We start from the raw sequence: 23,186 nt of genomic DNA, 5'->3' as shown, positions 1-23,186 counted from the left end.
AGAAGCAATGTCACAGCTGCCCCGACAAAGATGACACATGGAAAAACTTGGTAGTATTAGTGTTGTAATGTACATTTAGTTGAATTTTCATTAAAGTCAGGTATACCTAGTCCTGCTAGGAGCTCAGTAATACAATGTACTGAGCCCGCGGTTAAATCCGGAGAAGCTACTGACGCTCACCCCCTCATGGGATGTCCTCAGAGCCTACACCATCAATGTGCAGAATAGTCACAGCTTGTTTTCAGAGAACTATGACTAAGTGGGTTTTCCTCTGCAAAATACATCACTTTTTCTGTGGCTTTCTCCCTGGGCCCGCCTATGCCCTGAGAAGTCCTCAGGGTGGAAAGTTTCACTTCTAGGCCTCTAAAACAACTGAACAAAAAGTAACCACTTTGTTAAGTTAATTAAATTCTTACCTTTCTTAAATTGTGGAAAATGTCGTGGACATCGCACAAAGTATTGGCTGAAAGTTTGCCCTGCCTTTGCGCCCCTCCAGGTGTCAAACACCGCTGTCTTATGCTGGGTTGGTTTGATGGCTTTTAGGTCGTCAGTGGGAGTATCTGTGGCTTAGAGCCTTCCCTCCATTGCTCCTCAGTACAAGCCTTTCTGCCTTGTTGAGCAACACACACAACACACCCAAATCAGTTTTAAGTGGGAGAATAACTTTCCCCAAGCATTTTTACGACCGCGTTTTTAAACAGAGGCTGGGGACTTCCCGAAAGAGTGGAAAAGCAGTACAGGCAGGAGAGAGACCAACTCTTACTAAGTATTGGTCAGGACAAATTTTGCCCCGAAGCTCCTCACGAGCAGCAATGTATGATACCTCAAGCAGAGATTGCTGCCACAGGGAAGGCTCACAGACTTACCGCAACCTTTCTATCATTGAATTCGTCATTTTCGAGGGAGTCGTGCAAAGAACAAAGCTGTGCTATCCAATGAGGCGTAACGGAGCAATAATAAAATCAGTAGGTGTTTGTGTTCGCAGCTGAGGCACTGGGGACACAGTCTGGTTGTGCTTTAAGGGGAGCCGGGCTCAGCGGAGCTGTTACCCATCCTTCCCCCGGCTGGTGGAGATGGGAGGGCTGGAGCGGGCTGGGAGGGGAGTGTTTCCCCCCGGGAGTCCTGGCGAGGCTGGCTACGGTGGGATACCGCAGGTGAGCACGCCTGCAAAGGCTCGCGAAGGAGGGAAAGGCTCCTCATCCTGTTGAGGAAGGCAGAAATGGAGAGCAAGTTGGGAGAGGGGACCCTGGTGCGCTTTGTATTTTCACTTGTGCTGCGCGTTGTCTTGCGGCTGCCTGTTGCAACAGGCCTAAAAGGTTGAAAAAAATGGAGGTGAATTCATGGTTGACTAAAGAGCTCTGGGTGGGAGCACAGACATTAGGTGGTTACTGATCCCTGGGCCAGGAAAGTTGTTGGAAGAAACCAGCTCTGCCATTTTCTGCCTTCCGGTCACGTGTTGCCATGTGTGAGAAGGTACCGAAACTAAAAAGGGCCTGTTAGTGTTAGACTGTATTCTTTTTATTTGACTATTTGTAACAATTACTAAACTAAAATTACTGACCCTCCCAGCAGACATTGCTTTCCTTCTGCGTGGCTGAACACGTCGCTGCTGCGGGCTCTGGCCCGTGACCGAAGCTGGAGGAAGTCTGATCAGGTCTCTGAACTAGATCTCAGAAAACATCTTCAGTGATTTCTGCTTTCTGCAACTTTTACCAACTCAGTCTCTACTGGGATCAGAGTTAGAAAAGTGGTGGGTTTCCAAAATGATCTGATTCTAACCACTCATGCTTTTAAGGAGTTTGAGGACACTTCTTGAACGCTGCTAATTATGAAAATTGCTTGCCCATAAGGATTTTTTTCTCAATATTACAGACTAATTTAGACTAATTCTTATATCAGAGAGTTTTCATGCAAAATAAAGTCCTAGAATATCTGATAACCCAAATCTCAGTTAAAGTTTCCTTTCTGCTGTGCAGTTAGTTGGTAAATAGACTCTGCAAAGGTTGCGCGGAGCAAGAACTTCACCTTGGATATGCAGTGTAATCCACACAAATGCGCGCAGGCGGAAGCTCCCTGTGCTGTTTCATGATTTCCACTCATGTCAGTGCCTCTTGGAACAGGCATTTCAAAAGGAGCCCCAGAGATGTGCAGGTGGCACTTGGAGCCCGTTCACCCATTAGGAGATTATCCAGCTGCACACAAACCGGCAGCACATGGAGTGGGATAAGGCTAACGAGCTGCAAACTGATTTTTGAGAGAACCTTCTGCCTTTGCTTTCCTGCCTGCAAGAAGCCACTAGGTAGCAGTACATAAGCAGAAAACAAGGCACATTTTTCTGGTTCTTCCCAGCGTACTTGGATTTTCAGTGGCCTTTTTCAAGTCACTCTGCTGCATTTAGCCCAGTCTTGCTAAAGAAACCAAGCTGACGTGGTGCTGTGTTCATCCTCCTCCTTCCCTAGTCACCTGCAACATACTGACCAATTCTCTTTTGACAAGCTTCATGAAATTGGTAGCTGGATAAAGCTCCAAATTTGTTCCCCAGGTGGGATTCAGCTGCTCCCTGCACTGGCATTAACTGGGCATGGGCTCGCAGCCACTGCTTAATGGTGAGTGATGGGAGACAAAGGAGAAACTGGGATCATTGCAGGGAAAACGTCTCCAGGATATTGGGCACATCAGGTTTCATTAGTTCTGTTCACAGAACAGCTGGGGCTGTGTGTACTTGGCATTGTATGAACTGTACCTGGTAGAATTTAGCAAATTAGATATTTTACTGATTGCTGGCTAATGTGCCTTATAACGTGGACAGTAAGACACTGCTCTATGGGTGTGTCTATCCCCATCGGTTGCTGGTTTTGCTGCACTGAAGCATATGAAGATACAGAGAAGCATTGCAGCATCACTTTGATTCAGAATCAACTCAGAACAGTTCTCTGAGCTTCACGCTGCTTGAATCTGCCACTAAGTTGGCTACTGCAGCATCAGTTGGCTACGTGCTGGTGAAAGAAACCAGGCACCCTGCCTTTGATGGACCCTAGTCTATTGAGGATCTACTTCTTGCCACTGCAATGTAGTGGTGGTGTGATGGATGAGGATGCTAATGAGAGGTAGCCTGCTAATCCAATGTACTAATGAGTCCAACAGGTCTGCAAGCATGAGAGTCCTTCTCTGATGCTGTGTTGGGGGGGGATATTGAACAGCTAATTGCTCTCCAACCTTCCTGTGCTACTCCAGGTTTTGTAGACCTGCTCATGGTGCCCCTTAGGTTATCTTTTTTCCAGGCTGACTCATCTTGGACTACCCATCTAATCCTCCTGTGGAAGCACCACAGAAGGGTAATGGACCTTCAGAGTTCCATGGAAAGCCAAAACAATTAGTATACTGAAATCTCTAGTGGTAGTACCATGCTGAGTGTCTTGGAAGAGGAAGGAGGATAGGACAGAATGGAATAGGATAGAATGGGATAGGATAGAACAGTCATAAGGGACCTACAATGATTGTCTAGTCCAACTGCTTGACCACTGGGCTGACCAAAAGTTAAAGCATGTTATTAAGGGCATTGTCCAAATGCCTCTTAAACACTAACAGGTTTGGACCATCCACCACCTCTCTAAGGAAGACTCTTCCAGTGTTTGACCACCCTCTAGGTAAAGAAATGCTTCCTAATGTCCAGTCTAAACCTCCCCCAGCACAGCTTTGAACCTTTCCCACGCATCCTATCACTGGATCCCAGGGAGAAGAGCTCAGCGCCTCCCTCTCCACTTTCCCTCCTCAGGGGGCTGTAGAGGGCAATGAGGTCGCCCCTCAGCCTCCTTTTCTCCAAACTGGACAAACCCAGAGTCCTCAGCCGCTCCTCATCGGACATGCCTTCCAGCCCTTCCACCAGTTTTGTTGCCCTCCTCTGGATGCGTTCAAGGACCTTCACATCCGTCTTAAATTGTGGGGCCCAGAACTGTACGCAGCACTCCAAGTGAGACCGCACCAGCGCTGAGTACAGCAGGAGAATTGCCTCTTTTGACCAGCTTCTCTCCGGAAGCGTAGGAAAGAAGCAGTTGTGGTACATAAAATCTGGAAATGGAGAAATGAGACTTCAGTGGGGCTCACTCAGCATCTCTGGAAAGTATAAGATCTAGCTTTCTCTCCTTCCACTCGCTGCCCTGGAGTCTGCGTCAGCTAAAATGTCCCATTTTGTGCTGTTTCACTGGATTATGCTACAGATCCTTATAGGTGAGTCTTCACCTGCTTTTTGAGTGCTTGCTGAGGAAACAAAAATTCTGTAAAATTAAAAACAGCGATGCTTGTTTTGTGAAAACAAAACAGTGAAAAAGGTCGTACTTGTGTACAGAACTTCAGAAGTTTTCTTAACTTACTGCGTTAATACTGATCGATACTTTTTTTTTTTCTTTTTAAAAATGTATGTGGTTTCCTCTGTGTATAGGCTTCGTTAATTCCCCTGTTCCCAAATTATCTAATTTCTTTACTACTGTTGAGCGTGTGCTGCCGGCTTTGCTGCTTCATCTGTCTCTCCATCACGCTGCAGTGCTGACACAGCACAAGCTGGGAATTGGAATATTGACAGAGTAGTGAATGTATATACATGATAAAGAGAGGATTTTCTGAAACTCTCGGGGCTGTCTGCTGCTGTGAACTGAGCATGGGAAGGCGCGGGTGGAGAGTCCTCTCCTTTTACTCCCAAGCGTTCAGTTCATCCATCTAAAATCTGAATCCTAAAAAAAAGATGGAAGTCAAAGACGAGTAACTTGGGAGACTGGGTCTTGCAAGTGTGGTTGGTATCGGCTACATTTCTGCTTGCACGTTTAGGCATCGGCAATGCAGCTTCCAAATTGCCTGAGGTGGCTCAGGAATGGAGGTTCACCCACTTTCAGTGGGGCATGAGCTTGTGGGAGTTGTGCTTTTAAATCATTTAGGCAGTTTAGAAAATTCTGTCTCAGGTGATTAAATATTAATTGGCTCAGGATGAAATGTTACGTATAACATCTACAGCAGCTGCGTTGTTCTTAAATTGATCTGAAAAGTAGTGGAAAACTTTGGTCAGTGGTGGGCTACACTGAGGGACGAGAGGTGATCCGTGCCTTGTTGAGGCAAGGTGACACAACCGCCACAGTGTCTGCTGCGCAAGTGCAGCTTTGCTGGCACTTAGCTGTAGCCCAGGGAATTCCGTAATATTTTGGTCTTTTGCCAGTCTCAGCAGAAGAAACAGGAGGGCTCTTTCCTTGCCATATCTTCAGCCTCAAAATAAAGTGGAGATACTCGCCTCCATTTGGTCTTGATTTCAAAAACTTTATAATATGCAGAGCTACAGAAGGGTGAGAATGAGTTTTTGTTACCTTCTCTTTAACTTGGCTCAGCGCTGAGAATGGGTAGTCTTGAGACTCTGGAAACTGGTAGAGCGGGCAGTTAAATGCTGCTTTTCTGTTTATCAGTCATTTTCTCTGCAATTTTGTCAGTACAGAACAGAAGCTTCAAGAAGAAATAAAAAAAGTTAAGGTTGATTGATAGGGAAAAGATGCCAAGAATCTTCTACAAAGAAGGAAAATTATTCCAGGAATAGATCAAGAAAAAAATTTATTTTTCAACCAGCCGTCCTGGCTGGAGGATGTATGTCCTTGTCCATCGAATGACCAGTCTATGGGAGAGGAGACCACTACAACAGCAGCTCTTGGAGTTACTGCTTAATACCAACTGTCGATGAGGGTTGGTTCAAGAGAGACTATATATAAATATCTGTATATCTCCATGATCTGAACAATTATGAATACCCCTTTCCATTTTGGAAGATACATTAAACATCTGGAGTCCATGTCTCTCTTACTTGGATTAAGGACTTGGAGTGGCAAACCTCACTGACTCTGGTGGTACTGCCCAGGCATAGCTGATGCTCAGGGTGCCTTGGGTCAAACCTGAGCGCCGAGGAGGGTCACTGCCATGGACAAGGGTAGGACTCCTCTCACAGTAAGACTGGGGTGTCACAATTTAACAGGCTCAGGAACCTCTTCATTTCAAGACATGTTTCAAAGTCCTATTTACTATTTCTTTTGGAAGAGGCTGCAACTGAGAAGGAAGTTATTGAGTCCTTGCAGAGGTTCATACCGTTGAATCAAGGCTGTTGCTGTACTGAAGCTTTCCATCCCAACCTGCAGTGCAGGCAGATGTTAGCAACATTAGCTTCACATAAATTTAAAGAGGATTTGAAACTGCAAAACCTGTAACTTTCTAGCACCAATACTGGTGGGAAACTGCACTGGAGACACTCTGGTGCCTTGCGTCTTCCCTCTTCTTCTTTTTAGTTATTTATTTTTTAAGAAGCTCAGGGCTCTCCTTCTTTCAAAGAGAAGAGCAGGCAACTTTTCATCTGTTAAAGGGTCGCTTAATAAAGCTGCTTTTGTGCTGTGCGGGACTGGGATGAAATAGGAACAGAAGATAAGCCCCTTTCTCCTCAAGCAGCAGTGACCTTAACTCCAGGAGCAGTTTAAGCTGGTTTTGGTTTTACACACATCTTTGTTGGGTTGACTTGAAAATACGTGTTAACCCGCTCAGCGACTAACCCCTGCTCCCCTCGGGATACTTTCAAGGTCGACTGGATGAACGAACCGTTTTGTTCTGTTGTCACGGAAAGAGGCTGTTTTCTCTGTTTGTTCTGCTGTAACGTGGCACATGAACCTTCCCTTTCCAAGGGCTGAAACGAGCAGCCATCTTGCAAAGCCTTATCCTGTATGCAAGAATTCATTTTTTTGGCACATCCTACCTTCATTTCACTGCAAAAGCTTCTGCCCTTCACACCATATTGCATGTTGTTTTGTCTGCCTCTACTCTTTTAGCATTTGGAGCTGTGGAAACCTGAACGACTTGGCTTATCTTGCCAATGATAAGCCATAATGAAGCCGAAATGTCATCCCAATAACAAGTCATGAGGCAGCCTGCCACAGACTAAAACCTCACCTGGGGAATAGTCCACTAAAGACAAAACAAAAGAGACACGGGCACAGTCGGAAGCATCTGTTTGCTATCTGGGAGTCACGCCAGAAAGAGAAGGCATTCAAACAGCTGGCAAAATAGAAACGTTTGGCAAACCAGGGCCAAAGCTGGTGATAACAGCAGCAACTGCTGTAAGTCTTTTTTTGGGGTAAGCAAGCTGGCCGTGCGACATCAGATCTGCGGGATGATCCTCTCGCTGCAGCCGAGGACCGGATCTGCATGCTCCCAAGGTGCCTCCATTCCTGCTCCACCATATGTAAACGATAAGGTGGGGGGGAACGGCAACAGGGTAGGAGGACTGACGCAGATTAGATGGATGTAAACCAGGAAAGATTCGTTCCTGTATGGGAACCTTTTCTTTGTATGGTGCCTTTTATGAGGAAGAAATCCCTTTTAGAGCAATCTGGGAACTGCATAGACAGTTAAGGGGGACCAACGTAGCAAAGATTCAAACCAGATACTAAGGTGGGTATTGGCAGTAAACAGCAAATAAAGCTAATCATAAGAGTAAGAGCACAAGGAAAATGTGCCTATGCTCTTTTTAACATCAGTATAATGCAGTTAAAGCTTCTACGTACGCAGGGCTCCGCAAGGTAAGTGGGATCGTTGGCAGGGCTTGCCCAGAAACAGAGAAAGCAGTGCACTTTGTGAGAACAGGTTCCATAGACATATCCCACTGCTCTGCCAGCTTAATTAGGCCCTAATTTCACACATGGATAGGTACGTTGGACACTGCTATTGAGACTGCCAGTGAAAGGCAACCTATGACAGCATTTCCTTGTTGAAGGAGATGATGGTGGACTGAGAAAACCAGATGTACTTCACACCAGGTTTCTGAACATCTTTCAAACAGTCTCTTAGGAGAGGAGATGGGATGGGAGCAGAGTTCCCAAATTCCATTTGCACAGGCCTAGTCTGTGCTCGGGCTGCCAGCGACAGACCTGGGCTTCACTCACCACAGGTTTGATGTGAGTGATGTACTTCATGAGCAGCCCTCCAGCAGCTGGCCCAGCCCACAGCATGGAGCCCTCCAGCAGCAGCAGCAGCAAGCCAATGCCTGCGAGCTCCCGGCTGTCACTCACTGTGCCCTGGGCCATCAGCTGCCACCGGCTCCTAGGGAAGGCTCGGGGGATCGGTAACTGTGACCTGCCTGCAGCCAGGAGTGTTTCTTTTCCTGCCTCAATGTGTTGCACAGGTAGAGCCACGCGTGGGAGACTGCCAACACTCACCTTTCCTTGTTCTTTCTTGACAGCCCACACTGCATCTGAGCCTGTTGTTAGAGGCGTAATAGGGCGACCTGTTCAGTTGCCTTGCTCCTACCCGGTGGCACGACATAAGGACATCTCCGACATGTGCTGGGGCAGAGGCCCATGCCCAAATTCTAAGTGCAACGACAAAATTTTGCACACCACTGGGAATAGGGTGACATACAGAAAATCGCAGAGATACAATCTCCGGGGCTATATTTCCTACGGAGATGTGTCTCTCACAATTGCGAAAGTGAAGGCAGAAGATGCAGGTACATACTGCTGCCGCATAGAGATCCCGGGTTGGTTCAACGACATCAAACGGAACATGCGTCTGGAGGTGGTCAGAGGTGAGTTCGGGGACCTTCATGATACAGCCGGCAGGGAGAAACCTCTCACTGGACAGGAGTTTAAAGTTGGAGTTTGTGTGCTTTTTTTTTTTCTTTGTTTGTTTTGGCAAAAAGTGTTTTTCCTAAATCATGTAGTTTTCAAGGGAGGTCTGCAACCAGTTTCCAATTTGAATCACATTCAATGAACCGTTTTGATGACAAAATAGTAACTTTTACCCTTCTTTTGCCTTTCAAATGAAATATTTAATTTCTCATTGTGTAACTATATTTGACGTTTTAAAAGATGATGGAATTGAAAAAGGGCTTTATCATTTGAAGAGCCCTGGGAATGAAATTCAGTTTTTCATTTGGGGTTCACCCCAACACCCAAAACGCTTTTGTTTGGCTCATGCCATGAGGAGACTTACGGATTTAGAAATTTGTCTCAGAGTCTTGAAGGACTTTTCCCCCTTCCTATTATTTTGCTGCGCTGCAAGATGGAGTAAGGGTCTTACGAAGTCGAGAAGAGGCTGAAAAGCATTGCAAAGCACAGAAAAAAAAATCAGAGCCACCCTCCACACTGCAGAAAGACAATTTTTTTTTCTGACTTTTAGAGGGTGTTCAGGAGTGCGATTGGTGCTGAGGTACACAGCACTCCTGTATGCCCCTTGTAAGTGATATAACAGGAGAGTGGGGGGAAAATGCTGCAATGCCACGTCAATTCCTGAGTTTGAGGGCAACAGAGTTCATAAAAAAGGACTGGTTGAAAAGATCAGCAAGAAGATTGCAGCTGAAAATCAAGCTATTTTATTTATTTAATATTTATGAGGACATTGAAAAGCAAAATCACAAAGTTTGCAAGTTTTTGGGTTCTACCGCACAAGGTTCTGGTCCTTGCATTTCTGTAAGAGGGTCAAGGAGGGGATGTTTGAGACTTACAATTAAAAAAAAAAAAAAAAGCAAATCTGTAAACCTGGGAATTGCTTTGGCTGGGTCATGTTTTCTGCTAACTAAACCACCTTTTTAAATAGTGACTCTCCCACGTTCATTCCCAGCATTTTATCAGCGAGATAATTTAGATAATTTCCATTCATTTCTGGGTTGGCTTTCCTCAGGGCTGGCTGTGGGTGCTCTGATCTAGCTTTTCTCTTGGCTATGCTTTTTCCATGCAGCCCCTCCAGTGATGACAACCACCACGAGAAAGGCTCCTGTTTCCCCTAAACGTTTTAGAAAAACAACTTTTGCTCCCCAAGCAACCTCTGATCATCAAACAACAGCAGCGACTGCTGTCCTCCTGACAACCACCGTCCCCCCAGCAGCAACAGCAACCACCGATCATCAAACAACAGCAGGGACTACTGTCCTCCTGTCAGCCACCATCCCTGAAGCAACAATTGCAACCACTGAGTCTCCAGCAGGAATTACACTGCAGACCATCGCTCCCCCAACATTTGCTGTGACAGAAAATGGTACTCTTCCAGAAACTATGGTGACAACTAGTGCTCCCCCAGGTTTTTCAACTGGTTTCCAAGCAGCTGACATGAGGACTGAAGATGACGACATGTTCTGCCCAACAGAGTCTGTCCCTCTTCCTGGAGGTACAAAAGGTAACCAGCACCAATCCTTTCTTTTTTCTGTGTTAGTCTGACTCTGGCATCATAGAGACCCTGTAAATACCTATATTAGTATCTGGGAAGTTTTCTCTGAGATGCCTATAGGTATGTCTCCATAGGTTTAAGGAAACACAGGTCAAATGCTGTGGATGATGCCAAACTGGGGTGAATGGCCAAGATAGCAGAAGGTCAGGCTTGCATTCAGAGGAGTTTTAACAGGCTGGAGAAATAATGTGACAGAAACCTCATGACATACAACAGAAATAAAAGCAAAGTCCTGCACTTGGGATGGAGTAAGAGAGATTCACTCGACTATGCACTAATTTTTTTCTTGATTTGAAAAAGACGATTGAGGTGGTCTGCTGCAAAGGTTCTACTTGAGCGATTAAGTCAGTGAGAATTCAAAACATGCTTAAAATTCAGTACTTACATTGTCATCCCATATGAAGGCTGCTGTAGTTATTAATATTTAGTTGATCAGAGTCATCTGTTATCATTCTAACCATTCCTAGGTTGCTCTTTATCAGTGACTTCTTTCCCACAGATTCTTGCCTGCACACAAGGCTGGGTTTTGCACATTTTTGGGGTCTTCTGTGACTTGAAGTTCTTTCTGTCCTGAACCTCTGAGGACAGCTTTTCTGTACCATCTCTTGTCCTCCAGCCATAACAAGTGCCCCAGTTAAACTTGGCAATGATTAATTATATCCACAGCTGAACAGTTTAAACATCTTACCACTGGTCATGTCGGTAAAGTACATCAGTTATCTGGGTAGGATGAGCTGCAGGCATGAGAACCGAGGTGCAGATTTTCACCTCCTTGTTGCAGATGCAGAACTGTGCAAGGGATTTTGAATCCCAAATGAAGACCCTCCTAATCAGTGATCTTTGTAAGCATTACTTTTTACTTTGTTTCAGTGACCACCAAATTCCCAAGTACACTTCCAACTGCAGAGGGAACTAAAAGTGCTGACGCTTCTCCCGTGGTGGAAGACGTGCCAACTGCAGGTGAGGAGGGTAACATTGCAAAGTCAGAAGTTGCACGTTCAGAGAAACGAAAGGGTTGTCATAAACCAAAGTATTGACTATTCTTAAGACTGTACCAAATGTACTGATAGCTATTCATTGCATCTGGAAGTAAGAGGTATCTGGGGTCCCCACAGAAATTGTTTGTAACCAGGATGTAACAACAGCTGAGAAAAACATGTTTTTAAGCCTCCAAAGGAAGTAGATTTTGAGTCACTCGCTACTGTCAGGTATCTCAGGTCTGAGAGAAGTCAAGAACTGGTCTTTGTCACCATCCAAGCTGACTTCTCGGATATCTGATTTGTCATCACTGCGTGTCCATTGAGCTTTCAATTTTAAATCCTCCCTGAGTGTTGTGAACTTTGAACCTCACTGAATATTCAGGCCGATGTGGCTGCAGGTTCAGCTCTCCAGTGCTCAACATGTGTCCTTGGTCATGATGGAATGCAGCAGGCCGTTACCACAACTATCGGTCATTCCTTCAAGAGAAAAGGAGCTGGTATACAAAATCATACCATACGTGAGAAATGAACAAACTCACATGAAGTTTGCACTTCATGTCTCTCAGTCAAGTACAAAAGTAGAACGGCTGGAGTTACCCAGGTGTGATAGTCTGCCCACTAGATGCCCTTAAATGAGAACTTAAGACAAGGCAAGCTAAAATTCAAGGATGACATGTCATATTTGGCTGTTAAGAGAGTTATTTTAGTTTCAACTGGTGCCAAGAATCTCTTCATTCTTAAAAACACAGCATTTAGATTTTTGCAGGTCTTCTTTTGCTAGACCTAGAGACTTAGAGCAGAAATAGAGTTTAGGAAGCTGTTCCTTAATGCCCCTGGAGAGGGCTCACAAAAGAGAATAAACTGATCTCTCGAGGATTTGTGAGGGTTCTCACCCCTGTCTCACTTGTCGTCTTTCTGATATAGTTCTGGATAATGTCTATATTCTGCCATTGTAAGTAGGGAGTTTTGCAAAGGGTCTTACCTCTGGGATTCTGGGGGCAACTTAAGTTGTGAGCATGGGCCAGAAAGAGCCACCACAAAAGCAAAACCAGCAGAAAATGTACCACGCTTATGTGAGTCATGTACACTCCCACCCATGCAAAAACTTGTGTCATGCTATTTCCAAGAGCCAAACTGTCATAATGTGTGAAAATGCTGCACAATTGAACACTGTCTAGTAAGAACCATAAGCCACGTTAAGTTCTTGACTCAGTCTCCTTTTACTCTGTGAAATAACGCACTAAAGGGACCAACTTCAGCCTTATTGTAACATAAGGGAAGGCTAATTTGTTGCTGAACTCTGTATTGATGTTAGAACAGTAGCTGAGATAGATAGATAGAAATCCATAGCTGAGAGAGTGCTCCATCTCCACGTACAATTCTTGCCAGATAGGTTGGGTTAGCTGGGGCAGTTGGTTTCTTCTGACCGGTCTCTGATTTAGTTTCTCCTCTGTCTTCACCTGCTTTCCCCCCAGCAACTACCCCACCAGCACCATCCATGACCCCATAGAGAACCCTTGCTCCTTCAGGTACAGAGAGTAAGCAGCAGTAGTTGCTCCCATCAGCCTGGCTGCAGCACGCTGCTGGGAAGTTTAGTTTTGACTTATTGGACATGCATGTCAGAGCGAGATACGCATTTCTGGTGTATTTGGGCGTAGCTTTGCTGAACTACCGTTCCTCTGTCTCTCCTCTGTCTCTCCTCTGTCTCTCCTCTGTCTCTCCTCTGTCTCTCCTCTGTCTCTCCTCTCCTCTCAAAAGAGTGGTATAAGAAAACAGGCGTATGGCAAAATGCAATGTTCACGTATCCGTGGGATTTTCAGCACTTGCTAGGGTTTTATTCCCTATGTTTGTTTAGCTGTAGTGCTTATTAGCCATAATCTCTTTTCTACTTCAGTGCAAAATTCTAGCTACAGTTGCATGCATATGAGCTACCTGTGCCCTGTCCGTGTCTTTGACAAAATGAAAACACGTTATTTGGTACATGGAGACAAATTAACTCAGCTCTCAGAGAGAGCTGATCCGAACTGAGACATTTCGAGGAGATTAGGTTATTCACTGAATAAAATACGCTGAAAAGTTGTTTTTTTTTTTTTAAAAAAGCAATTTTTTTTCTAATGGGCTTATTTGTGACCATCTCATCATCCCCATCATCATGCGACATTCTGGCTGTCTCATGCACATAAAGTTTCCTTTGGCTGTGGGCCTGGGCACCGCAAGCGTGTTACATGTACATGCCCTGACAAATGACTCATCCGGTCCCTGGTACGTTTTGCGCAGACAGAGGCTCCACGGTTGTTGTCTTGTCAAACATTTGAAAGCACTACTCATCACCGGCTTCCCGTGCATTAGGGCATGACTTCAGGCATAGGAGCTTTCCTGTCATAGGATGTAAACTGAGGTTTTGGTTCGCTAAGCTGAGCGACTCCTCTGTTTTTAAGATGCTGTGAAACATTGGCTGCTTCCTGTGACAGATCGAGTGCTCCAAATACTTAAATACTTCATTACTTTGTAGCATGAGGTCATGATGAGCCAAGGCCCAAACCTAGATTAAGTTTTTGTGACTTTAAATTCACTAACAAAAGTAAGAGAGTAGGATCATAACAGCAGAAAAACTTGCTGCAAGGGTTCTTGAAGATTCATTTAGTTCATCCCTGTTTCCAAAGCTTGTGGAACTAGAACTGAATTATTCTTACTATCCCTAGATAGAAAAAAAATTGCTTCACCTTCATAGAGCTTTCTTATACCTGTGGTAAGTTATCTGAATGTTTCCTGTGGTTTTCATATTAATGCAGCTTTCAAAAATTGCAATCACACATCAGTCTGACCACAATTAAACTGAGGCAGTTCCTTCACTTTGACTTGTACCTTGTTTGCTACCCCTGCTCTCTGCGACATCTTGTCATGTTCACAGAAGTGACTCCTTCTCAGCAGACAAGTTTCTACTGTCTTGCTTCATCGGCTATCCTTGGGGAGCCTCCTCTTTCCCTGATGAAGACTGACATTTCCCCACAACTGCCTGATACACCCCTTGTGTCGGAAACAGATTGTTCCCTTTTGGTTGCAAGGTGCTTTATTTCTCCTGCTCAGGGCCAGATTTTGCCCTCCTCATTCCCTGAGAGTTCATTACTCCTTGACTAAAGCAGTGACAACCACAGTGGCCCTCGCTCCTTCAGGTGACTGTGCCAGCAATAATTTCAATGCCTTTTGTTTTCAGGGATTTCGGCAAGTTCAGGCGGCAAGGCTGAGGAACGTGATGATACTGGAGATAAGGTAAAACTTCCTCTAAGTTTCAAGAGCGTTTAACTAGAAGGCAGAAGGACAGCAGGACAAGCTAGTGATTTTCAACGTATTCATACTAAAGGGACAGTGTTTGCAAAAAGCAACTTGAACTTCCATTCAGAAGCTCAGGAACCACCTACTCATCTTTCCAGTGGATCGATGCAAAGCCTGTGGCCATCCCATCTGGTCTGGACACTTCAGGAAAACTTCATCCCCTTGTCACCCCCGTACGACAGGCAGAGGCTGCAATGCTTGGGGTGTGAGCAGGCAGAAGGCAGCTGAGGCGGGTTGTCATGCTTCCCTGTCTCTAATCAAGAGAAGGATGAGGGTGACTAAGCTCTTATTTTAGACACCTTATTAAGGAGTTCATGTCAAGTGGGATGAATTTAGGCTCAAATGCTTCAGAAGAAGATTTATTAAATATTTATCAGGTAATTCATGTTGTTTATCATGATCAACCTGATGTGTCTTTTCCATACTTTGCACAGGCAAGCTCAGGAAAGCGTTGTGAACTCCAGCCCAATGCAGCTATTTCAGAGCTCTTAGCCACTAGGGCGACCCACTCCTGTGTGAATAGGTCTGAAGTAACCAAGTTTTTTAAAGCCTTTTCAGTTTTTCTCTTCTCCCTTCCAGTTTCCCAGCTATGCCATTCTCATTGCCTGTCTCGTAGCGCTCTCCATTCTTTTCATATTGATGCTCTCGCTGTTTTGGAAACGTAAGTATCCCTAAGCACACAATTGATCAATGTTTCTAATGCTGGCCTAGTGCAGATGTCCTTCTGCGTCTCTCGTTAACCTTCTGGTAAATCTGCCACGGCCCCTGTGGCAGCACTCTGTTCATTTTATGGGGGTTGCTGTCCTTGCTCCAGGACTGTGTCACCACGAGGAGACCAGGGAGCATGCGTTGGTGGGGATGCAGCAGGAGGAAGCCTGTGCAAAGAACCTGCTCACTCACTTGCTGCAGGTCTGGCTCATCTTGTTGGCTTTTGCTTTATAGTAAAGTGGTACCATTTCCTGGAATGGCTCCACAGTTATTTGTGTAACTTAAATCGGAACGAGATCCTTTCTTTCCTGCTCAGCCCACAGAAATTTAGCAGCTTGCTATCTTTGCTTCTGAACTCATTTGACAGATTCATTAGAATTACAGATTTCTTTTTGCCATCGTGACATTAATATTATTTTGCTTCCAGGTAAACACAGAAAGAAGTTTATAATAAAAAGGTAATCCATTTGTAATTTCCTATTAAAAGTTCCAATGTAATTTTTCTTAGAGGCGGGGAGGAATTGGCCACTGATTGTAATGGTTATAGGATTGGCTTGTGGTGCTGACTACCAAAATTGTGTTATGAGCAAGCTTCAGAGGACTTCACCCCAGAAAATCAACAGCGGTTCCTGGATACTGCTTCTGTGTGGCAATGAAGAGCCAGCCAGAGCTCGGGAGAACTCTAGCGAATGGTACTTACTGTTACGTAGGGACGTCATCTTAGGGAAATACCTAATCTGCTCTATTCTTTGATCAAATACCAGGGCATGACCTTGGTGGGGTTATTTTCAAGAAATTAAGGGATAATTGGTTGTGATGATCAAACAGCAAAATGATTGTTCAGAAAGGGATCAGGGATTTATGGACGATCCAAATGAATACACAATGAGCGGGCCCCATGAAGGGCACCCCCCAGCAGTGTGGCAAACGAAGCTTTTCGCCACTAGATAAATCTTGCAGCTCTCACGGGGCCACCGCACCCTCTCACACACTGCTTGGGTCACTCTGAAGTGTCTGAGGTGATCGTTGAGGTGATGGTTTTCAGGCAGATATGAAATATGGGATTATGGTGAGTCACCCTGTGCAGGTATAACTGATAAATTTATGTCTTCTGGCTTATCTTGGAAAAAAGGGATTTTCTTGAGACAAACCACAGGCTAGTCCAGTGAAACATCATCCCTTTGCCAAAGACCAATAACTTTTCAATGGTAGATGCTCCACCATTGCATATGCCACCTATAAGGATTGGGGGCCAAGGAGCGACTCTTTTCTTAGTGCCATGGTGGTTACCCTACAGCTGACGCTACAAAATCTGAACAGCCCTTTTCTATCCATTAGAAGAACGCAAGCAATTCTTCCTCTGGTGTAAAAAGTAGGCATTGCACCACTGAAGTCAGTGGAATCAGTAACTTCTGGTCTCCATTTCAAAGGGAATGTGCTGGCATTACCAATTAGAAATGGTGCTCTGAAGCAGCAATGTGCTTTCGCCCCATCTATAGTGACCTGTGCTTCTCACTACAGCCTTGAACCAGGGGAAGACTGTGAAAAAGTTTTCAATGGCGCTGAAGGAGAAAGCAGCATGTTTTCCCTGTGAAGACGTCCTACGTCATCTGTGGATGTCGTGGAAAATAAAAAGGACCTATTTCATGCTGCTCTGAGCGATGCTTATGAGCCCTCAAAATATCACTGGGTGAAAACCAAAGGCCAAAGCTTCAACTGTGAAAATTTAAAATCTTTGTGCAAATTTTGCCATGTCACCTTTCAAACTCATTGCATAAAGAAGCTTCTTTGAGAAGGTCCTTTATGCATTATTCATAGGTGTTGCCGGCATCCGCATTCTTACTGATACCTTGCTACAGAACTGAATTTGGTTTTCTCCATTTTTACTAATGCTCTTCCTTGAGCGTTAGTATGCTTGAATACAACTTATACTGTGAGGAACAGAAGAGAGAAGAACTAACATGGAATGCTGACTAACTTCAAATTGCCAAAAATATAAAAAACAGGAAATACGGTTCTTATTGCTTTTATATAATCAAGTGAAAAATTAAGCCGCAAGAATGCTGCGAGTATGAATCAAAAATGCAGATTACTTTATGGGTACCATTGCTGCCTGTGATTCAGCATGTTGGAATGACCCTTGGAGACTATATTAATAAACTTTGCAATTTACTGCTAGCAATTGTGTTTTGTTTATGCCGCATCCTAAGGCGTTTAAACAGGAGTTAGTTACTCCCCAGGTGTTAAAGTGGCTGGGGTGCTGTCTCAGCTCTCCAAAGGAGTACTGTGGCGTATCCAGAGGTGGGGAAAATGCCCAGAAGACCAACCTGGAGGGAAATGTTTCTATCCTGCTGCCACAAACCCTCATCCCACTCATTTATAACCCGCTGTCTCCCCCATAAAAGTGCATAGGGGATCCCCAATTGTTCGCTTGGAGTTGCCTTTTGGTCCTCACAACAACGACCTGCAAAACCCAGCAGCTCTCGTGGTGGAGTCGGCTTGGCAATGCTGACCTGCACCATGCAGCCCCAGGATGTTTCATTTAGGGCCCCAGCATCCAGTCACAGCGTAGCATAGTGCTGTCTGGCTGGGCTTTGTATGGATGAGACTCGGGTTCCCAGTCCCACCAGTGCTGCCCATTTATCTTTTAGAGAAGTTGCAGGTGAGAAGCACTACGCAGAGCACAGCCATATCTTGTAAACTTGGTTGTCCCTTCAGGTGCCCGTGGGAGCTGGGTGAAGCCACCTCTGTGTTTCTGAGCAGCATAAGCAAAAATCCTGTGATCTCCAGGGAAAGGCTCTGGGGACACCAATAGCAGTGAAGAAGAAGAGATGAAGGGTGGCATTCACCTGCTGCTACTTCTAGTGGGGACTGAGGGCTGTGGGGGAGAGCATTACTGCTGCTGGGGACTGAATTTGTCCCCAGTCCTTCTCTGCAGCAACAAGCTGCCCCCACACTCCTACCCCATCCTCAGGGGCACCAGTAGGACCTGCCATCCCTGTTCCCAGGACTTCGGTGTCACAGAGCTGGCAAGCAGGTTGTGGCTGTTTAGCTGCTCACACTTATCCCAGTGTTGTGCTTAGAGGTGACTCCAAGGATGGGGATGGTTTGGACACTGTGGGCTGCACGGGCACCTGTGTGGTTAGTACAGGGGGGCAGCTCCATGCTGTGGACCTTGGCTTGGCCCCAGGGTGCCTGAGCAGGAGGAAGGGCTGCCGGCAGCTCAGAGCAGTCCAGGGAAATCCAAAATCCTCCCTGTTATCCTCAAGCCCTGTAAATGCTGCCGTAATGACAGCTCTGCAGCACTAACCTTGTCTTTTGCTCAACTGGAGCCTTCAAGTGGCTGCGAGGTAGACGGGCAATGCAGGGCAGAGCGAAGCCCCTCATGTCACCACACTAATCGCACCCTTTCTGAGGGGGCTTTTGCCCATGTTTCAGCTGGGTTGAGATTTAGGCTTTAAGAATGAGGCTGAGTTGGTACCCAGCCTGGGGGCATTAGTGAAATGGGACCGTTCTAGGTGACCCTGTTCTGGCAGGGGGGTTGAACTAGATGATTTCCAGAGGTCCCTTCTAACCCCTACCGTTCTGTGATTCAGTGATTCTGTGGCTGGCAGTGGAAGCTGGGGGATCATCTATGGGATACGCCGCAGAGCTTTCACATATCTTGTTGGGGTCTTCACCAACTCTGCTGCAGTGACTATGGGAACGGCATGGGAGAAGGTTCAAATCCACAACACTGTTTGTTATCTCCATTGCCTGGAGTTCACCAGTCCCTCCTATGGCAACTCCAGGCAACGACAACTTGAAGCAAGAGCCCATTGTGGGAATAGCACTTGATCAGAAGAAAACATTGTGTGGCGGCTGTGGACTTCCCCGCTACTCGTGCTCAGGGCTGCGGTGGGACTTTTTGACTCTACAGCCTCTTCTCAAAGGCCGTGAATTAGGGGGAGGCAGAGGAGGTTCCTCTTTGGGCTCCCTCTCAGTCTCGCTGGGGTTCAGCGCCTTGCTGTGTGCCCTGGTCCAGCCACGTTGTGGGAGGCAGCAGAGAGTCCCCAAGCAGAGGATGTGGCCTGCAGGCCGCCAGGTTGGCTTTGCTCAGCTGAGACCCGTGTCTGTCCCACACTGGTTAATGCGGCTGCTGCTGCCCCAACACGCAGCACGAGCTGAGCACAGGGGCCTGGCGCCTGACACTGCTTCTAGGCATCAATCCCACACAAATCTGTAAGGAATAGAAGGGAAAAAAAGACCCAGTTTTGAGGTACTCCTTTAAAAGAAAAAAAAAAACCCACAAACTTTTTTTTTTTCTTCTCCCCCCCCCCAAGGTAAACCTGTTAATTAAGCCAGCAATATCTTAATTGCAGCTTCCAATTGGCAGGGCTGGGCCAATCCTTTTGCTCTTGTTAATTAGCTCTGCACTAATGACTTTTTTAGAGCAGGGCTGTCCCTCGCTGGGGAAGGTTCTAGCACGTTTGCTGTGGTGCTTGGCTGGACTTGAAGGCCCTGCTTTGGGGAGCTGCACAAGGGCAGAAGAAATAGGAGCCAATAAAGTGAGTTTGATCTGGTCAGCCATGTGGAAATGCAGCCCAGAGGTGCTGTAGGGAATCTGTAAGTGCAGCTTATGTCGCTGAGCTTTTTTTGGTATATCTTTTTATCCACCCCCAATTACCGAGGCTGAGGTTTGGGTTTAGAGTGGCGATTGGAAGTGAGGAATGTGGGTTATATTTAAATGAAAATACATTGAAGTAATTTCCGAGGAACCGACCCTGGCTGTCGGTATGTTCAGTGGAAGGTTAAAGGGAGCCTTTTAAAATGTAGCTGGAGGAAAAAGAAATGCTGTTTTCCAAAAGCAACAGTAGGTCTAGTGAAGAAAAACTGGATGAAAGCAGCAGGTTTTTAGTGAGAAAAGACTGTCAGAGAGCATGTCGTTGGCATCTGGAAATGTTAGTCTTTATTTTTAAGACTTTTACCTTGGAAGGCAAAGAAGAAGTGTGCTTGAGTAAACATCAAACCCTCCACGAAGTAGCTTAAACCAACACAGTGTTTTAGCTGCAAAGCCCTACAGGGACCAGGGCTTCAGATGGGGAAAGCTTGGGCAGAAGGAAACCCGGCCCCTGGCAGCGCCGTGAGGCTCGTGCTGGTGTGTTTGGGGCGCAGATTTCCTCAGGAATTGCTGCCCGTTGAACTCGCTGCAGCATCTCTCCCTACCAAGTCCGTCCACGTGCACCTTCACCCTGCCCTCGCTGGCCTCCTGTGCCTGCCAGGGAGCTGCCCACGAGCAAAGCTTTTGGCCTTAAAGCTGCCGTGCATGTCCCAAAAAATTCCAGTCCCCCCCCAAGACCTTTCCTCCCGCCACCTCTCACCCTGCCAGGCGCTAAGACCTGAAATCGTCCAGGTTTAACACCTCGTCCCAGTGCCCTGAGCCGCCAAAGTTATTGCAGCGTTTATGGGCTTGTGCTGGGAGCCTGTGGGCACAGCGAAGCGGGTTTTAATTTGTTCAGAGTCCACGTCACGCCTAAATGGTGTTATATCTGGGGAGGCTGGCTCTGCTCCATGGAGCAAGGTGGTTAGTTAACGAAGGATTTAGCTTTTGGTCCAAGTAATAATTTTCACTGGACCCCAGTACTTTGTGGACAATTGTCTGTATCAAAATGACCGATTAAATTGGGTAAGGGAGGTCTGACGTGAAGAGATAATGACTGAACTACCCAATTAGTATGGAGGAGGTACAGAAAAGCAATTACAAAGGGGGGATCTGAATATTTTGAGACATGGGATTTGCTAATGAGGAAGCAGGAGGAAATACTGAAAAAAAAAAAAAAAAGGCAAGTGCTGATTTAGGAATACAAATCCTTTAAAGAGAAACCAGAGGAATGAATTAAATATCATTTTGAGATTAATAAGAGACCTCTCTTAATAGACTTTATTGGAGCTGACTGCTCTGATGGTCCCTTTCTATCTCAGCAGCACATTTCATTATGTTTTCAGGTTTGTTTCTTAGCCTTAATGTGCTTTTCTAGGCATTTTTTAAGGTTAATATAAATAAATCTTTGGGTTCCAAAGGTGGAATCTAATTGGAGCTTAAGAAAGAGCAAGCAGAAGAGAAGAATGTAGTTGAGTACATAGGAAATTAGAAATCAGAATAAATAGCACCATGGGACTTGGGGAAAGAACAGAGATAACCGCACAGTGTGAGATGAATGCATGAAAAAGTGGAAAATTTTAGCCTGGTAGAAAGAGGAAACAGGACGTGTTGCCGCAGATGTGACAGCAGATGGCAAAATTGAGCTACAGAGCAGACAAACAGCTGGAGAGACTAGAAGAGGCCATAAAGGTGACGCAGACTTGCTGCCACCAGGCAGAATAGATGCAGCCTCCTCCAGTCGCAATGGAGGTCCAGGCCAGGACCCCAGCTTATGGTGGGCTCCAAGGCACGCTTAGGGCACGCTTGGCCTGGGCTCCAGCTTATGTGTCCTCTAGCAGCACAATTTCCTGTGAGTCCCAGTAACACCCTGGTTTTCTTTTTCTCCTGAGGCCGCAGTGGGCATGTGCTTCTTGGTTTCCTCTTCCCACTCATGTCTAACCCCAGCTGGAGCAGCGTGGCTTTGGTTTCTGTTGCTAATTTAAAACCTAAAACCCAAGACTCAGCACCTCCTGCGATCACACTTTGGCAGCAGTGACATGGTGAAAGAAATGTCAGCCTCTAACCGTCCCACGGCTCATGTCAGCGTCCACTCCCTCCTGCTCTCCAGCTCTTGAGGAGGGGTGGTGGTCTTGGCAAGGGGCTCCCCAAGTGCTCACTTTGGGGAGTGCTCAGAGAAACACTGAGATCAGAGCGGGGCTTCCTACAGAGAACCCCTTGGTAGGAAGGCTCATCTCCTTACCCTGTGGTAACTGCAGCTTACAAGTTCCCAGTTGTGGGACTCTGAGATAGGAGGCCACAAGGACACTGGCAAGATGGGTGCAAACTGGAGTGTGCAAAAGCTGTTGAAAGGGTTGGGGGGGAGGGTGTTGGGAAATGATCTTTGGTATAAGTTCATTGACTTTCTTTAGTCTTTCAAGCACAGAGCCTTCCCCAAAGGAGAAGGGAAATCACAACTTCCCAAAATGTGTTGGGTTTTGGGGTTGGTTTTTTTTTTTTTGTGTGTGTTGGTTGTTTTTTTTTTTTCTAAGTAGGAGAGAAGCTACATATTCTACTGCTGTTTCAAAAATGCAGGTTTTTGGGTTTTTTTGTTTTTTTTTTTTTTTAAATAAATATATATATAAAAGGGAAAGGTTGTATGTGTGGTGGTTTTGGGTTTGGCTTTTTTAATACCTAGGAAAAGAGGAGTCGGGTAGGCAATCAAAACCAGGGAATAAGTTCTCTCTGTAGCCATGTTTTCTAAAACAAAAAATACTAAGGCCTGGCTCTCGTCTTGCGTGTATCAGTGTATGCTCTGTAGTTTTACTGGTGTTAGTGAACCTTGAATCCTTGAAGGTAACCTCTTTTCATGCTTAGTTGTACGTCTAATGAAGATTCATGGCTTCAAAGTTGCTCTCAAGCGCCGGAGCTGGTGTCATTCTTAACTAAGCCATCCAGTAGTTAATACACACTACACAATCATCTGCATATTTAATGCAGGGCAGAGAATTTCTATGGGGAAATCTATAGCTTTTAATCCAGTGATGAATCATTTATGGGATTTTGGATTATTCACTTTGCACTGAATTAAATTGTCTCCCCTTCACAAAGGGAGACCCACCCTGACACGGTCTGCGTCACAGTCCAGGATGCACAGTGATGTATGTTGCTGGGATGAATTATTTATTGGATGTTTTAAATCACTTGCCCAGCAGTGAACTAAGCTTGTTAATTTTAAATCTGTTTGTATCCATTCCTAAGTACACAAAAAGGATTTTGTGTACATGAAATTCATCTCCCCTTCTTCCTCCCTCTCC

General features: G+C 45.7%; 1 protein-coding gene across 6 annotated transcripts; it reads left to right on the top strand.

Moving 5' to 3' along the window:
- Positions 1–2,549: 2,549 nt before the first annotated feature.
- Positions 2,550–17,429, top strand: LOC141749727 (uncharacterized). Of its 6 annotated transcripts, none has more exons than XM_074603756.1 (9): positions 2,550–2,606; positions 8,249–8,593; positions 9,745–10,179; positions 11,101–11,190; positions 14,425–14,480; positions 15,123–15,204; positions 15,358–15,452; positions 15,679–15,709; positions 16,773–16,910. In XM_074603756.1, the coding sequence occupies exons 1-8, from the start codon at positions 2,582–2,584 to the stop codon at positions 15,700–15,702; spliced, it is 1,152 nt and encodes a 383-aa protein (XP_074459857.1). In that variant the 5' UTR covers positions 2,550–2,581; the 3' UTR covers positions 15,703–15,709; positions 16,773–16,910. The 6 variants fall into 6 exon arrangements, with proteins under 6 accessions (XP_074459857.1, XP_074459856.1, XP_074459858.1 ...); XM_074603755.1 differs by lacking the exon at positions 2,550–2,606 and adding an exon at positions 4,086–4,227 and having other exon boundaries at positions 16,773–17,429; XM_074603752.1 differs by lacking the exons at positions 2,550–2,606; positions 16,773–16,910 and adding exons at positions 4,123–4,227; positions 16,682–16,706.
- Positions 17,430–23,186: the final 5,757 nt, after the last annotated feature.

Source organism: Larus michahellis, chromosome 11, assembly GCF_964199755.1.
Source record: "Larus michahellis chromosome 11, bLarMic1.1, whole genome shotgun sequence".
Lineage (NCBI taxonomy): Eukaryota > Metazoa > Chordata > Aves > Charadriiformes > Laridae > Larus > Larus michahellis.
The sequence above is the reverse complement of the archived record's forward strand: the minus strand, read 5'-3'. Positions and strand labels throughout refer to the sequence as shown.

Coding starts and splice junctions, on each gene's coding strand:
- LOC141749727 (XM_074603755.1), top strand. CDS start 4,179: ATGTCCCATTTTGTGCTGTTTCACTGGATTATGCTACAGATCCTTATA. Junction 4,228..8,248: donor TATGCTACAGATCCTTATAG/GTGAGTCTTCAC, acceptor CTTTCTTGACAG/CCCACACTGCATCTGAGCCT. Junction 10,180..11,100: donor TCTTCCTGGAGGTACAAAAG/GTAACCAGCACC, acceptor ACTTTGTTTCAG/TGACCACCAAATTCCCAAGT.